This window comes from Notamacropus eugenii, chromosome 2 (genome assembly GCF_028372415.1).
Source record: "Notamacropus eugenii isolate mMacEug1 chromosome 2, mMacEug1.pri_v2, whole genome shotgun sequence".
Classification (NCBI taxonomy): domain Eukaryota; kingdom Metazoa; phylum Chordata; class Mammalia; order Diprotodontia; family Macropodidae; genus Notamacropus; species Notamacropus eugenii.
In genome coordinates, this window is record NC_092873.1 from 354,579,605 (window position 1) to 354,596,087 (window position 16,483).

At 40.9% G+C, this 16,483-nt stretch overlaps 1 protein-coding gene and 1 pseudogene across 2 annotated transcripts in view; both read right to left on the bottom strand.

The window, feature by feature from the left end:
* The window catches only part of LOC140523054 (peptidyl-prolyl cis-trans isomerase FKBP11 pseudogene), a 40,349-nt pseudogene extending 26,854 nt beyond the window's left edge, over nucleotides 1-13,495 (bottom strand).
* Nucleotides 13,496-13,550: 55 nt separating this feature from the next.
* Nucleotides 13,551-16,483, bottom strand: part of PLXDC1 (plexin domain containing 1) — a 90,226-nt gene continuing 87,293 nt past the window's right edge. For both annotated transcript variants that reach the window (XM_072646274.1, XM_072646273.1), the window contains 2 exons: nucleotides 15,522-15,682; nucleotides 13,551-13,797 (listed from right to left, as the gene is read on the bottom strand). In XM_072646274.1, coding sequence (XP_072502375.1) covers nucleotides 13,678-13,797; nucleotides 15,522-15,682 — 281 coding nt within the window. In that variant the 3' untranslated portion in view covers nucleotides 13,551-13,677. The remainder of the gene's footprint in view (nucleotides 13,798-15,521; nucleotides 15,683-16,483) is intronic.

Consider the following 16,483-nt stretch of genomic DNA (forward strand, 5'->3'; position numbering starts at 1 on the left):
AAAAAACTTTGGTTGTATTAGTTAAGAGGCTACAGTGTAGATAGGGGGAAGGGATGGGGACAGAGAGAGAGCTTTGACCTGGCCGTAGGTAGAGACCACAGGTACTAATCTTATCTTGGTCATGATTTGGTGTGACCTTGGGTAAATTGCTTTGGTTCTCTTAGTCTCAGGTTCTTCCTCTGTGCAACTACTCTAGAATTTATAAAATTATATCTAAGATCCCTTCTAGCTCAGGAGTCAGTAAGTTTCAATAGTAAGGGTATAAATCTAGAAGACTGGGGAATGTAACATAGAAGCATGAGCAAAGATTTAGGGGAAAAGAAGTTTCTCTAGTTGATTAAATAAAATATATATATATTTAATATATTATATGTAAATAAATTAATAATGAATAAATTAATAAACAAGGCTCTGGAGACGAAGAAATTGGATTTAAATAATCTGATAAGCTTCCTCTGAAGCTTGGTTTCACTACAAAATGAGGACCAGATGGCCTTTGAAGTCCTTTCCAGTTCTTGATCTTTGCTTCTGCGTAAGATCTGGAGACTCTAGACAGGATCTGTAATTTCTTAGGGTGAGAATTTTTCCTACCAAGATGACAACTGTCTGCAGTTTAATAAGATAAGCCTAGATAACAGGCAGCTAGATGGTGCCATAGCGCACAGAGCTCTCAGCCTGGAGTCAGGAAGACTCATCTTCCCAGTTCAAATGTAGCCTCAGACACTTACTAGTTGTGTGATCCTGGGAAAGTCACTTAACCCTGTTTGCCTCAGTTTCCTGATCTGTAAAATGAGCCAGAGAAGGAAATGGCAAACCACTCCAGTATCTTCACCAAAGAAACCCTAAATGGTGTCATGGAGAGTTGGGCATGATTGAAACAACTCAACAACTACAGTAGAGAGTTACCTAAATTTCGAAGAGGGTAAAGTGATTTGCCCAGGATCACACAGTTATGTTATCTGAGGTCTGATCTGAACCCAGGTCTTCCTAACTACACGTTCATTAGATCATGCTGCTTTTCATTATGTATGAATTCATTTGTGGGATCCGGGATAAGGAGCTTGCACGATAGGGGAATTCAAGAAAGAGGCAATCTTCAAACATACTTTTGTTGAAGTTTCCCAACTCTTTATTTGTTTGTTTGCCTAGGCTGAACTTTTTGGATTATCTAGAAAGACATCTGTTTTTTCATCAGATCCTTTCATAGACGCATTTGGCATCCAAATGAAACTAGTTACAAAGTTGATAAAGTTAGAAACTGAACCTGGGATTTTTTTGATTTAGGGAACTTCTCCTATCAGCAGAAGATGATCAATCTCTTTTCTCCAATTTATAGCCTTAGAGAGGTGTCTAGGGCACTGAGAGGTCAAGTCACGTAACCAGGTTCACACAGTCAGTCTGAGTCTGAGGCAGGACTTGAATCCAAGTCTTCTTGACTTTACAGTCAACTCTCTCTCCATTATATCATGCTGTTTCTTAATAACGAAGTAATAGGAATTTATGAAGGTAAAGACTTTAGGAGGATGAGTTCATCCCCAAGGCTTTAGGATTCTAAGAAGGAACTTCAATGGCCCATTTCTCTAATGTGTATCTGCTCCTTCAGTGCACTTAATTTTGTAATGAAATGAAGACATAAATCTGCTATTTCTCTAGACAAAATATAAAAATGTGTTATGAATATCAGTAAAATTGTCATACAGATAACTTCGGGAGGCTCTACGAGGTCAAACCTAGCTCTATATCTAGGATCCTACCATCCAAATTAAGAGTTGTACCCTCCAATCCGACCCCATTGTGAATGAAGTCATTGTCTTTCATTCAAGATTAATAACATGCTGACATAAGTTTTCATTTGTGAGTCTTTATAGAGAACATTTCTGAATTTATCTGTGGTGGCTGGCCTGGTGAAATGAGATGATAAAGAGATGGTTGTTGGTAGTAATAATAATCAAACTTTCTTGCCCTTGAGATAGAGATCAGAGCCCTAGCCGGAGTGTGGGGACTTTACTTTTTCCCCAGGGCACTTGCCTTTGGGGTGGGGCACGTTTCCTCCAGATGGCAGTTCAGATGCTGTCATTCCCATGGCTGTGGCTCTCCACCAGCCTGCTTCAAGCAACAAAAGTACAGGGTGTCATGCATAGGGTCCAGTGATGTTCCTCTCCCCATGGACCTCTTTCTCTCCCAGTTCCCTCCAGGACACAGACCAGACTATCTGAAGTCTGGGGACAATACTTGTAGTTGCACTATCATCTGTTTTGTCAGTCCCACTGGTCCCTTGCTCCATCAAACCGTCCTCTACTCAACTGCTGCTGCCCCTGCCTACAAATCTTTTAGTATCATGTGAAAAAAAAATTTCTAGTTACAGATCTGGTGGAGTTATGTAGTAAGCTTAGAGTATAATTAACCAAGAGCTAGAGTCTAAGGTCATGTGTTTCACTCTGAGCCTAGATGCTTCCTGGTGGTAACTTCCAAGCCAATCCGATATTTAGTATTATTAATTGTATTTAAGTGTCTCTTCTGTGATACCTGAGGATGACACTTGATTCTTCCATAAATTTCTATTTCTTTATGTAGCAGGCAGCATATCCATTTACAACGGATTCCAAGGCTGAAATTTGGCAATAGATAATTTTGGCTCAGGATTGTGCAAACTTTTCTCTTACTTTGGGTTTGTTTAACTAGATTTTCTTGAACAAAGAAGCAGATTAACCCAAACACTGTTTAGTTGTGCCAGTCTATCTTTCCAGGCTGATTACGCAACATTCCTTTTTCCGTACTCTAGGGATGCGGCGTTCCAGCCAAGTTGGCTTACTTGCTATTCCCAGTACACAGCATTCTATCTCCCTTCTTTTTGCCTCCAATGAAGGTCTTCAGGGCTGAGCCGAAGGGCTGCTTTCTACAAGAGCCTTCTCCTGATTTCCCCAGTTGTGGTGAAGCCCCACACAAGATTACTTTGTATTTATAACTGTTTATCAGTGGGCACTGTTTCCCCCCAGTGGATTGTAAACTCCTTGAAACTAGGGAAGATGTTATTTATCTCTTTGTATGCCCAGTGGCTGGCACACAATATTTGCTTAATCAATGCTTATTGAACTGAATTGAATTGTTTTAAAATATCAATGTAGTGGAGAGGGCTGGTCTGGAACATTCTCCTCATGAGCTCAGGTTCCTTCTGGTGAGTTATATTCTTTAGTCCCTTGCTAATGGTCACAGTAGAGTAGCTCCTACATGATTCTTTGGTTCCCATGATGGGAATGGGAGGGGGGATTGTGTCAAAGATGATTGGTAACTGAGCCTTGAGTTGCTCATTTTTGAGATTACAAAGGATTAACGAGAGATGGGTTCTGGCTTCTTTTGATGCAATTTCTTTGTTCAGGTATAGCTGATACCAGCCCTCTTTTGGTCTTCCACTCTTTCCTCCACTCCAGGGAACAATGATGACTGCAAGCATGTGGCAGGAAGAACATGTATTTGCCTACGTCATCTTGAAACTGGACCTCAAGTCACTGACTGGTTCTTCTATTTTGAGTTACTTTCCCTGAGCTCAGGTCAATGAATACCATTCTTTTTTTTTTTTTATTCTCTCTTTTGATCCTGTCCCTCCCCATGAGTGTTGACCTCAAATTGCTCCCTCCTCCCCATGCCCTCCCTTCCATCATCCCCCCTACCCTGCTTATCCCCTCATCCCCCACTTTCCTGTATTGTAAGATAGGTTTTCATACCAAAATGAGTGTGCATTTTATTCCTTCCTTTAGTGGAATGTGATGAGAGTAAACTTCATGTTTTTCTCTCACCTCCCCTCTTTTTCCCTCCACTAAAAAGTCTTTTGCTTGCCTCTTTTATGAGAGATAATTTGCCCCATTCCATTTCTCCCTTTCTCCTCCCAATATATTTCTCTCTCACTGCTTGATTTCATTTTTTTAAGATATGATCCCATTCTCTTCAATTCACTCTGTCTCTATGTGTGTGTGCATGTGCGTGTGCATGTGTGTGTGTGTAATCCCACCCAGTACCCAGATACTGAAAACTTTCAAGAGTTACAAATATTGTCTTTCCATGTAGGAATATAAACAGTTCATCTTTTGTAAGTCTCTTATGACTTCTCTTTGCTGTTTACCTTCTCATGCTTCTCTTCATTCTTGTGTTTGAAAGTCAAATTTTCTTTTCAGCTCTGGTCTTTTCATCAAGAATGCTTGAAAGTCCTCTGTTTCATTGAAAGACCATTTTTTCCCCTGAAGTATTATACTCAGTTTTGCTGGGTAGGTGATTCTTGGTCTTAGTCCTAGTTCCTTTGACTTCTGGAATATCCTATTCCACGCCCTTCAATCCCTTAATGTAGAAGCTGCTAGATCTTGTGTTATCCTGATTGTATTTCCACAATACTTGAATTGTTTCTTTCTAGATGCTTGCAATATTTTCTCCTTGACCAGGGAACTCTGGAATTTGGCCACGATGTTCCTAGGAGTTTCTCTTTTTGGATCTCTTTCAGGAGGTGACCTGTGGATTCCTTGAATACTTATTTTGCCCTCTCGTTCTAAAATCTCAGAGCAGTTTTCCTTGATAATTTCATGAAAGATGATGTCTAAGCTCTTTTTCTGATCATGGCTTTCAAGTAGGCCCATAATTTTTAAATTGTCTCTCCTGGATCTATTTTCCAGGTCAATTGTTTTTCCAATGAGATATTTCACATTATCTTCCATTTTTTCATTCTTTTGGTTTTGTTTTGTGATTTATTGGTTTCTCATAAAGTCATTGGCCTCCATCTGTTCCATTCTAATTTTGAAAGAACTATTTTCTTCAGTGAGCTTTTGAACCTCCTTTTCCATTTGGCTAATTCTGCTTTTTAAAGCATTCTTCTCCTCATTGGCTTTTTGAACCTCTTTTGCCAGTTGAGTTAGCCTATTTTTCAAGGTGTTATTTTCTTCAGCATTTTTTTGGGTCTCCTTTAGCAGGGTGCTGACCTGCTCTTCATGCTTTACTTGCATCTCTCTCATTTCTCTTCCCAGTTTTTCCTCCACCTCTCTAACTTGATTTTCAAAATCCTTTTTGAGCTCTTCCATGGCCCAAGCCCATTGGGTGGGCTGGGATACAGAAGCCTTCACTTCTGTGTCTTTCCCAGATGGTAAGCATTGTTCTTCCTCATCAGAAAGGAAGGGAGGAAATACCTGTTCCCCAAGAAAGTAACCTTCTATAGTCTTATTTTTTTCCCCTTTTTTGGGCATTTTCCCAGCCAGTGACTTGACTTCTGAGTATTCTTTTCACACCCACTTTGCCTCCAGATCCTCCCAGCCAGTGCTTGGGGTCTGAGATTCAAATGCTGCTTCCCAGCCTCAGGGCTTTTGGCGGGGGTGGGGCTGCTATTCAGTGTGAGATTAAGTTCAGCTTCTCAGGTTGGGGCAGGGCCCCCTCTCAGGCTCAGTTCCCTCAGGGTGTTTATGTGGAGACCTTCAACCATGGATCCAAGCTCCTGCCTGCTTTGGGAGCCCCCTGTCTGCTGCTGCCTCCTGAGGGGGCCTGAGTTATGGGGGCACCCCACTCCCCTCTCGGCAAGCCGAGAAGACCCTCTCACCAACCTTTGGGGCCCGCGGGTAGAGGGACCTGCTTGGCCGCTAGAGATTCTGTACCTGGAGCCTGCTCGGATCTGCTCCTCTCGGTGCCACATGGCCAAGGCAAGGCTGGGCTCGGCTCCAGGTGCGGGGCACGACGGACCTTTTGTGAGAGGTTTTCAGGGCTGTCTGGAACAGAAAGCTCCTCCGCTCTGTTGTTCTGTGACTTCTGCTGCTCCAGAATTTGTTGGGCGTTTTTTTTTATAGATATTTTATGGGCTGTGGGTTCAGAGCTAGCATATGTGTGTCTTTCTACTCTGCCGTCTTGGCTCCTCCCCCAATGAATGCCATTCTTGAGAACCAGATATTTCTAGACTCAATCCTCCAGGTTCTCAAATTAACCTTGTCAGCTTAAGAGGTTGAGAGCTGGTTGCACAGTGAAAAATGTTTACTGCAAGAATACCCTTTTCAGAAGAGATTTGTGTGTGTTCATCCTTCGTTGCCGAAGAAGACTATGCCATCAGAGAAATAATGACATGACTTGCACTTGACTTTGTTTTGAGTGAGGGAGGGCTGTGCAGGTCGCCATCCTCACTTCTCCTCCAGAGCCATCTGAATCCAGTGACCAGATATTCATCAGGATGACTGGAGATGACCCAGGATGAGGCAATTGGGGTTAAGTGACTTGCCCAAGGTCACACAGCTAAGTGAGTGTTAAGTGTCTGAGGTGAAATTTGAACTCAGGTCCTCCTGACTCCTGCACTGGTGCTCTATCCAGTGCACCACCTAGCTGCCCCTTTCAGAAGAGGTGACCATCATCTGAATGATGCTATAGCTTAAAAGCATGGAGCTATATCCAGTATAGTTAGATGCTTCTAGACTTGATGGTTTGATCAGGAAGATCACTTTTGTGAGTGATCCACAGTGAATGTACAATATTTATTCAGCAATTCTAGCAGTTCATTGTTGGGGGAGTGTAATAGAAGTGATGGGAAATTATTTCCCATTTTTAATATTTGTTAATACCCCTCTATGTCCATTAAGCCTTTCTTTTGTGATGGAAGGAAATATAGCTGTCCCATTCCTGATATGTACCTCTTTTTACAGTGAGTACCTTTCTATAAGCTATTCTGTTATTTTGGGGAGACCCTAGATAAGAGACATATCTAACCTTATTTTAAGAGAATGCCCCAAAAATTCTGGGATTGGGACATAATGAGCCAGCCATAGAGAAATGCTTGACTTATCTCTTTGAAGTTAGGCTCTTCAAGGACTTTACTTGGTTCATATTAAGACCAGAACAATAACTTCCTTTTTCTGGGAAATAGCCTTGGACTGAAAGTAACACAAAATAAAAAAAAAAAGTAACAGCATGGACTTAATCAGATTTATTTTATCTCTTGATAATAGTTTAGGATCCATAAATTACTTCTAGGGAATTATAAGTCCCCAAAAAAGTATATTGCTGCAATACATTTCCAGGCTGCTACCCTGGGAGGTTAGCATAAGCCATACATAATCAATAGCCAGAAGCTGACTTAAATCTTTCCCAAAGCCCAGACTTAGTAATGGAAGGATATAAGAGACTAGAAATGACTAAGAGGATTGTACACAGAGTAGCAAAATACCATCCATAATAATTTACACTTTTTATTTGGAAAAGAAGGCAGTCCAAGGGCAATGGTTTCTTTTAGTATTAACAATGGATTCCATCCACAGTGAACTGGGACATTTCATGACAAAGGACCTTCCATCCTCAGATCCTTCCAGTTCTGGGAGTTCAAGTATGTAGAAATTTGTCTCTGTTAGGAAAAGAGTGACTTTCCTTTGCTTTGCTTTTAATCTTGAAATCCAATGAAGATTCCTGAGCCCTGAATCTGCAGGCAGGCAGTCACTCAAGACATTTACGACCCTGTTCTAAGACTCTCTTTGCCATCCCCACCCCCACCAACAACTCAATCAATAGTTGTCTTTTTAAAGTGGTCAAGGTCCAGTCCTTACAAAGATTGATGACTAGAGAATTCTCCATTGTCTTGATTTAAAGAACTAGGTAATAGAGGGATCTGAGCCCAACTAAAAGCCCTGGCCAGTCCCATGCTTGGAGCTGTACAATATATACATGTATGTTATTACATAGTCCTTTTAAAACGGGACTTAAAAAAAACAAAACAAAAACCCAAACCCAAAACAAAAAACTAGACCAGCTTATAAAGGTGTCTAAATGACTGTGGTGACAGATGCTTAAACCTAAAGGCCAGGCTTTGAAGATACTAAAATTGAAATCCTGGCTGGCCTTAATGGAAAGCTGAGGAAGTGCTTAGTCATGGTAAAAATGCTACTAACAATCAGTCACTTGTTCACTCAATTATACGCGTGATTTGACCTTAGCAGTTCAGAATGGTTTGAGATGTATCCTGTAGGTAAAATGATTTTTTTAGGTAAAATGATTTTTTTAGGTGAAATTACTAAATGCTAAATTGTAGGAAAGATTATTAATGATTTCATTGTTTGAATCTAGGCTTGCTTAACAAGAAACCAGATATGTATTGCTTAGAGATCAGATTAGTTTAATGCCTAAGTTAGGACTGCCTTGTACCAACCCCAGAAAATTTCAGGGGACCCAAAGATTGATGTTTGGCAGTTCCAGTTAATTTCTAGTTTCCTGAGAAGTACATTTTAATTAATTTATGTGAAGTTTAATTAATCTATTGTGCCTTATTTGAAAAACTTATAAGCCAATCAGCTACTGTTTCTTTGCTCCTTTGTTTGAATCCTATATAATGTACAACTTTTAGAGGTTGTTGGGAGGTGGGGTTAGGGAGGGGGTAACCCACCTATTTTGACTTTCCCCTATGAAGGATGATTTAATAAACCTCTTCCTAAATTCCTTTTGTCTAGGAATCTTTTGTTCTCAGCTCACAATTCACAGTGGCTTGGCAAGCCTGAATGTATTACTCCTTTCCCCTTAAGAGAAGGTTAGTATTGCTTATAACCTGATTTTATCTCTGTACTGACCTTCTTTCCTAAGAGTTTCTGAGTATGGAAATTCCTATTAGAGGTTCTGAGTTCCTATTAGAGGTTTCCCTGGGATTTTTTGGCTTTATTGGGAAGCAGGTTATTGTTTAACAGAAAGAAGTCTCAGACTTGGTGCTTTGTTTTCTGGGATTGATCCTTACTACCCCCTAGTCTGGGACCAGCATGAGAATACCCATCAGACCCTTGGGAAAGGACACTCAACCAATAGTCTTTATAAAGAGAGGAGGAAGCTCATTTGACTTCACAAAAAGAAGCCCCTGTCCTTCTCTGACCACCCTCAACCAAATCCAACTATTCCCTTAAATCCTGTCTTTAGGGTCAGTGTGGTGCATTGCATATCAAGCACTGGATTTGGCACCAGAGGACCCAGGCTTGAGATAAGGCTGTACTATTTACTATATGTGTGTCCTTGAGCGTTTTTTTTGCTTGTAATTGTATCCCTAGTACTTGACACATAGCTAGCTAGTGCTTAATAAATCCTTGTTATCTGCAGCCTTCCTTCTCTGGGCCTCAGTTTCCTTATCTGTTAGACTAGATATTCCTCTGATATTCCTTCTAGCTTTAGATCTATGATTCTATTTCCTTAGTTTCACACTTGAGAGATTGCGTCTTATGAAAAGTCACACTGAGAGAGTTTAAACATAAAACAAAGCCACAAAGAAAAGATGGGAATGTTTTGGTAGCCATTCAATATATCAGAAACACAATGGCTTCCATAAGGTGCCATTAGTTCATAGAATCATGGCACCAGAAAAGACTTCAGAATCACCCTTTGCCCCGCATTTTACAGTAAGGAAACCAAAACCTAGAAAAGATTAGTGATTTGCCCAAAGTCACACAGATGCTGTCAAAGGCAGGATTTGAACAAGGATCCCCTGACTGCAGCCAGAGGATTTCCATTGTACAGGTGGCTTTTCTCAGAGTGCCTTGCATTCCTGGCCATTTCTGATTGTCAAAGATCAGGATTCTGAGATTAAGGAAAAAACCCAAATTTCTATCATGCCAATGATTCTCAACTTAAATTATTCCCTGTACCTGATTCATCTGGCTCACTTTAAGCCAATCTGAGAAGAGGTGGTTTGGAAAATGGAGAACGCTTAATTCTGTTAAAGACATCACAGGTTGGGTAAACAGGCAGTTCACCCAATCACCTCCTGTGTGCCAAGCACACAGTGATAGGTTTCATGAATGAATATTTCTTCTGTCCTCTTATTAATGAATACAGATGGGAAGGGCTGGCATGTTGCCCTACACCTCAGCTTTCTCTGACCATAGGCAGAACAGAAACTTTGCCTAATCTGGAGTGGACAGTGGCAAGCACCTCCCGATTCCTCTGTGAAACCTTATACTTGGCAGAGTGCCTTCACCAACTCATTAATCCAAAGCTAGAGGCTCTTACCTTGACAGAATCCAGAGTAGTAGGGCTCAGACTGGGAAAAGGCATACTGGAGGATGTGCGGACCAAATGGTGGTACGCATCGTGCAAGGATTCCAGCAGATATTACATGCAACCTTTCTGTCCCCATGTCAAATCTCCAGATCCCCCATGATGACCATAAATGCCTTGCTAGTACAGCATTAGAAAAAAAAAAATCAGTCAATAGTTAGGGGAGCCCTGCCCTCCTGCTAGATCACTTGAAATGCCTCAGTTGTTCCTTTCATGAATAGTGACTTAATAGAGACTTTTTCATCTTCTTTAGAAGCTTGAAAGTCATCCAGCTTTCTCTGTTGCCTTTGGTTTTTCCTTGACTTTTTCTTCTTTTTTGTAAGCTAGTTCTGCCCTCCCTACTGTGGTTTCATTAAGCGCTCATACCAGAAGTCTGCCACATTTTCTCTTTTAATTGTCAATTGCTTTCTCACTGAGGATAAAATATGTAGCTACTGGAAAAAATTTCAATAAGGTTTTTGTTTTGGATGATTGTTTGTCGCCACTTCCCATATATCTTAGAAGACTGAAAATGGATAATAAGTTAGGACAAGAAATAAGAAGCAGGAGGAGACCGGGCAAGGTTGTCTTCTGAAAATTGCAAAACTCTTTTAATGACTCCAAGACTCACCCTGGAAAAGTGGTCCATCTTATTTAAACACCTATTCTCTTCCAATGATATTTTATGGCTGCTGGTCAAGGAGCACCACAGTCTCAGAACTGGGTTTGAAGATTACCCAAAGGGCAACAAAGAGTCTCATGGTGGAAGAGAGACAACTACAGCACATCACAAGTCAGGTATAAGAAGAAATTGTAAAAAGGATGTTCTTACAGAAGTATAGGACTGAAAGAGGTGGTCAATCATGTGCTGAGAGGGAGACATACCCGTTGGATAGCCTGCAAGTCCCATGATGTCCTCACAATATCAAAAGAGAATAAGGAAGAATAGATGGAAGGACACTGGGTATATTACCAGTGGTGAATGTATAGGAAGATTCCAGGAAGAGTCTGAAACAGTAGGTAAACATGATTGGGAGTAGATCTTCATGGTTAGAGAGGAATGTTCACATCATTCAGATCACATATCTATAGCCAAATGAGAGTACTCTTACTGTTTCCTTTGTGATAAGACCATGGAACAATACATAAGGATGCTGAAAACTTTGACATTAATTGGTGCTAATTTTTATTGTCTTTGAATAGGGTGAATGGCGAGTATCATTTTGGATTCTCCAAGAAAGATCAATTAGGACTGTCTTTCAGATTGAATTGGGGCCTGAATTCTTTGCCCCCAACAATCTTCTGTCAAAGTTCATTTGCCTGGGGAAAGCCATATCAATTTTTTAGGTCAAGTTATTTTTGGAAAAGGTTCTATAAGAAACTTGGAAAGACTCATATGAGCTCATACAGAACAAAGTTAAGCAGAAACAAGAATACAAATTACATGATGACCACAATAAGGTAAAAGAAAATAAGACTAAATCTAATCTAAAGAATGATCAACCATAACTGCAGAGGACTGATGGTGGGACAGTACCCTCTCCTCTTAGCAGAGAAGTGGCAGAATTTAAGTGAAGAATGAGGTATACATAAGTTGCTAGTCATGACCAATGTGTTGGTTTGTTTTGCTTAGGAGTCTTCTTTACAAAGAGGATGCAAGGGTGGGGTTTGGGGAAATAGGGTAATCACTGGAAAGTAAAAAGCTTCAATAAAACGTTCATAGAAAAGGGGGAAAAGTCTTCATAAGTGAGGCAGTAATTTAGCCTCTGATTGCCTCTGCTGAGATAATGGCCAAGCTATGGCGCCCTGTTATCTTCTTGGCCCCAGCCACTTTGGCACCCTAATTTCTGAATAAAATTCAGCAGAGGTGAGCTTATTTCAAGAAACAAGCAATAGGAGGGAGGTAGGGGTGGGGCAGGACACATAGCCACCATATTTATCTTTAATGACTTCATGAATCTAGTCAAGGAGAAGGAAAATATCAGTGAGGTCCTGCCTTTGGACAGAATCCCTGGCAATGAGAGTCAAGCAACTCAGTAGATGAAATTTGCGTCAGAGGTGGCCTCAGTGTAAATAGCCTCCAGCAAGAAAATGTGACCTTGGGTTCCCATATCCCTAACTTCCTTCAAACTTGAGCTCAAGCTCCACCTCCTATGTAATGTCTTTCTTAATCACTCTCTTTAGTATTGCTTTCTTCCTTCTCCTCAAATTGTCATTTACAGTTAGTCATTCTTTCTACATCAATGGGGTTAAGGTCTCCACAATCTGGGAAATCCATGTAAAAAATTTTGGCCCTCCCTTCATACCAGAGAAGAAGTCTAAATTATTACAGTATTAAAAGATAAAATATGTTGATATTATACCATATTATACATACATTTTATTCATTTCTGAGTTTCTAAACTTTTCTGTCATCTGCGGGCATTTACATGTCATCTACAGCTTCCATAAAACTCCCCCCAAATTCTCATTTAATTTCTTATGCTGCCCGGAGATATATGGAAATCTCGATGGGCATTGTGGAAGGGATAACTGTATAAACTTATTTGTTGTATCCTCCTCAAGTAAAAGGTAAGTTCCCTCAGAGCCTGCCTGTTTTTCACTTATTTTATACATATATAAATATATATAATATATATATATCTGAATACCTCTGCCCCAATTTAATAAATGCTTATTGGGTTGGCTAAGATCAGAGAATCAGAGCTAGTAGGGACCACAGAGGTCATTAAGTTCAGTCCTCATTTTACAGTGAAGAAACAGGCTCAGAAAGTTTAAATAATTTCTCTTAGGTTCACAAAGCTAGTAAGGAGTTGAGGTGGAATTTTCAGTATTCTCCTTCCATTACACTACAATCTTTATAGGAGAGGGTTTTTCGGAGATGTAAAAACAATGTTTCATACCAGGTCATGGCCTGAGATGTTTCCCTTTCCAATTTTTACAAACTAATTTTCTGGAAAGGAGTAACTGGGTAGGCAGGATGGAAATTCTAAGAGAAGTCTTGTCCTCCCTCCTCATTTCACCCTAATTTGACATCGTGGTGCTCCATTTCCAGTGGTCTGGCAAGAGCACTGAAGTGCAGCAATGCTTGGGTTTAGCAGATGGAAAGCATGCCGGTTTCTGGCAGGTTGATCCACAAAAGGCGATTATGTGCTGGATCCATAGCTGTGAGGACCGGCTCTCAAGTCTATGGATTGCAGACACCCAGCACCTGTTGACAAACGCATGGACCAGGTGAGGTTCTGCAGGGACTCCAAACCCTCTCCATTCCTCTGCAGGGAAAGGCTGGAGGAATGGATGCAGACTGACATTTCAGGACTCAGATGGAAGAACTGCTATACATCATCGATACCGGGGAAAACGAGGGCAGGCTATCATTATTCCCCGACAAGATGGACGAGAATGCATTCTTTCCTGTTTCAGCCCAGATCTGTGGCTTGGCTGTCATGCTGTCGATCTGGTAAATCCTTCGTCGCCCTGTCTTCATACCCCAGGATACGTTAAGAGGAATTCGATAAAAGAAGAAGAATATTGGCCTTGACTTTGGGGATTCATTGGGTCTTCCTTTCCATCCTCAAGAGAATGGAGCTAAAAGAGAGAAGACTCCAGAGGTTTGGGGGCTTTGTTTCTGGTAGGAAGAGGAGGGCAGGAGTGGAGGAAACCGTGCTTTCAGCACTGCTCTGCCTCCATGAAGCCCTCTTTCTCTTGCCCTGAAGGCTCAACCTCCGTGTAGGTTCCATGACTGGTTCGGTTGCGGAATTTCATGGCTGGCCAGTGATGAGGTCTCCGCTGCAGAGTCAAACACACACAGACACACATATTCAAAGTCAGGGCGTGGATTGTGGAGATCCAATCCCAGTGGAAAGAACAAAGGGCTACTCAGAGAAATGAGACAATGGGAGTGTTTGGAAACACCAAAGAGAACTAGCTCCCCTTGTTTAGCAGGAGTTCTTAATGCCTGGGGGCAATCTGGTGAAATTTATGGACTCCTTTTCAGACTAGTATTTTTTAATGAATAAAATAAAACATATAGGTTTTCTCTGCTAAGGAAATACAGTTGAAATGCAGTTGTCAAAATATTAAAATAAAAAGTTCACAGACATCAGGTTAAAAAATCCTGCAAAGAACATGAGAAAATAGCTCGCATTTAACTAATAATAGTTAACACTTAACCAATGTTTTAAGGTTTGCAAAGCACTTTACATATGTGTATATATACATATAATACATATCGATCAGTCTATCTCTCTGTCTCCCATTTGGTCCTCACAATAACTCTGTTGGGAAGGTACTCTTATTATTCCCATTTAACAGATGGGGAAACAAAGGTTCAGAGATGTTAAGTGACTTGCCCCTGGTCATACAGATAGTAAGTGTCTGAGGCAGGATTTGAACTCAGGTCTTTCTGAACCCCGGTCCAGAGCTCTCTATCTATTCTGCTATGCTGCTTCAATAAACTGGGATGCCAATTTATAAGAACTGGAAAGAGGTTCTAGTGAAGGTGAGGAAAACAACCAGGTTTTTGACTAATGGGGAGAGTTCATTGATGACTATTGTTTGCAGGTTTGTTGAAGGTTAAGGCTGTCCACACATCTGCTGTTCTGGGCAAGAAGAAAATCCAGGTTGGTTAAAGGAAGCTAATGGTAGCGTAATCTAAAGAGAGAAAACTTGAATTATATAGCTCAAAGTGAGGATAAATGGAACATTATTTTTCAGACCTACAATCTATGGGTTCTTTGAAGTTGTAAAATAGCATTTTACAGTATTCTTACTTATTGGTATTCTTATGAACATTATTTATCATTATTATTATTATACCTAATATAGTGGAATAATGTTAGGCTTGAAGGCAGGAAGATCTGGGTTCAAATCCCAATGCAATTTGACTCTTACTAGCTACAGAAATCCTTCATTCATTCATTCATTGCCTCAGGCAGCCCCCTAGGACTTAAGTACTAGTGGTAGCCAGATGGTATAGTGGATAGAGCACTAGGCCTGGAATAAGAAAGACCCTTCGAGGCAAGTGCTATTATTAACCCCATTTTACAGATAAAGAAGCTGAAGCTGAAAGTGATTTGTCCAGGGTTCATACAGCTGTTAAGTGTTAAGTCTAAGTGACAAGTCTTCCTAACCCCAGGTCCACCGCACCACCTAGCTGCTTACCTAGCTGATGCTTCCAAATCAAAACTTGTTTTTGAGCCACTAAATATTCTCTTGAAGGGAGAGACAATTTCCTTCTTCCTACTGCCCAACTAGATGACAAGAGCTGACCAAGTTGATTATGTAGTATTCTTAGATGATAAACCCTGAGAGCATAAAGGACTGTGGGTATCCAGGCAAGCAATATAAATTGACAGATTTCATAAGTAATTTAATTATTTTTATTTTAATAGTAATATGATGTTCTGGGTTCTAGGAATCAGGAGCAGTGTTATGAATGGTGCTATCTGCTCCTGTCTCCGAACAGAATATGGACACCTGTTTTTAAACCTGCTGTTAAATTCCAGACTCACTTCAATGAAGAATAAAGCAGCATTGGAAGTGGGATGAGTGTTGATGTAGATCCCAGCGAGGATGATGACTGCAACTAGTAGGACTGCCAGCACAATGCCCACAATGGTCCCTGCATGCACTGGAGGACCCTTCTTTTTGGGAAAAAGGTTGTCCTGTAGATCTAAAAAGAAAGCAGAATAGAAGGAGCTTATACAATGGTGGATGGGTACCAGTATTTGCAAGTTCTCATTTTTTTTTTTTTTTTGGTATGGGCCTGTGAGATTTCCCCGATAGAGTAAAACTATACCTCTAGAAGAGCAGAGCTCCACCCAAGAGGAGGCAGCTAGGGAGGGGTTGGGAAGGGGCAGGCTAGGATGGCCTTCCCACCCAAAAAGGAGGGACCAGCTCAGCTGCAGTGGGAACTTGTGTGGGTGCATTGCAGCTGTTGTGGTCAATGTCCTGTGTGTTTTCCATCTTATCTATCCCTTGGCTCAGCAATACCTAGTGTTCTGCAAGCCTGGTGGTTTGAGGGATGAGGAGGGAAGGGAGGTGGGGGAGGAAAGTTGCCAGAAGTGTTCTCCAGAACTCCCTATTGCCTGTAGGGTTCTTCCTCCAATTCCTGATGAAGAGGGGGAAGTTGTGTTTTATATTCTTTCCATGCTTGTATTACATGTTTTAAATTTCAATTACTTAAGTAGTTTTAATTGGATTTTTAGGCTTCACAAGTATATCCTGCATTTTAAACAAAAGAAAGCCTTGAACCTGAGGCACAAAGACAGATGTAGCCTTAGCCCATAGTACCAACATAGTACTACTACCAACTGCATAGCTAGACAAGGATCAGAGCTTCTGGAATGATCCCTCAGGAGGTCCATAAGCCAACCAAAAGGGCAGACACTTACCCAAGGTACATATCTACCTAGTCCTAGACTAAGTGTTGAAATACATATTTAGGAAGAGATATGGTCCCAGGAGTTTTTAA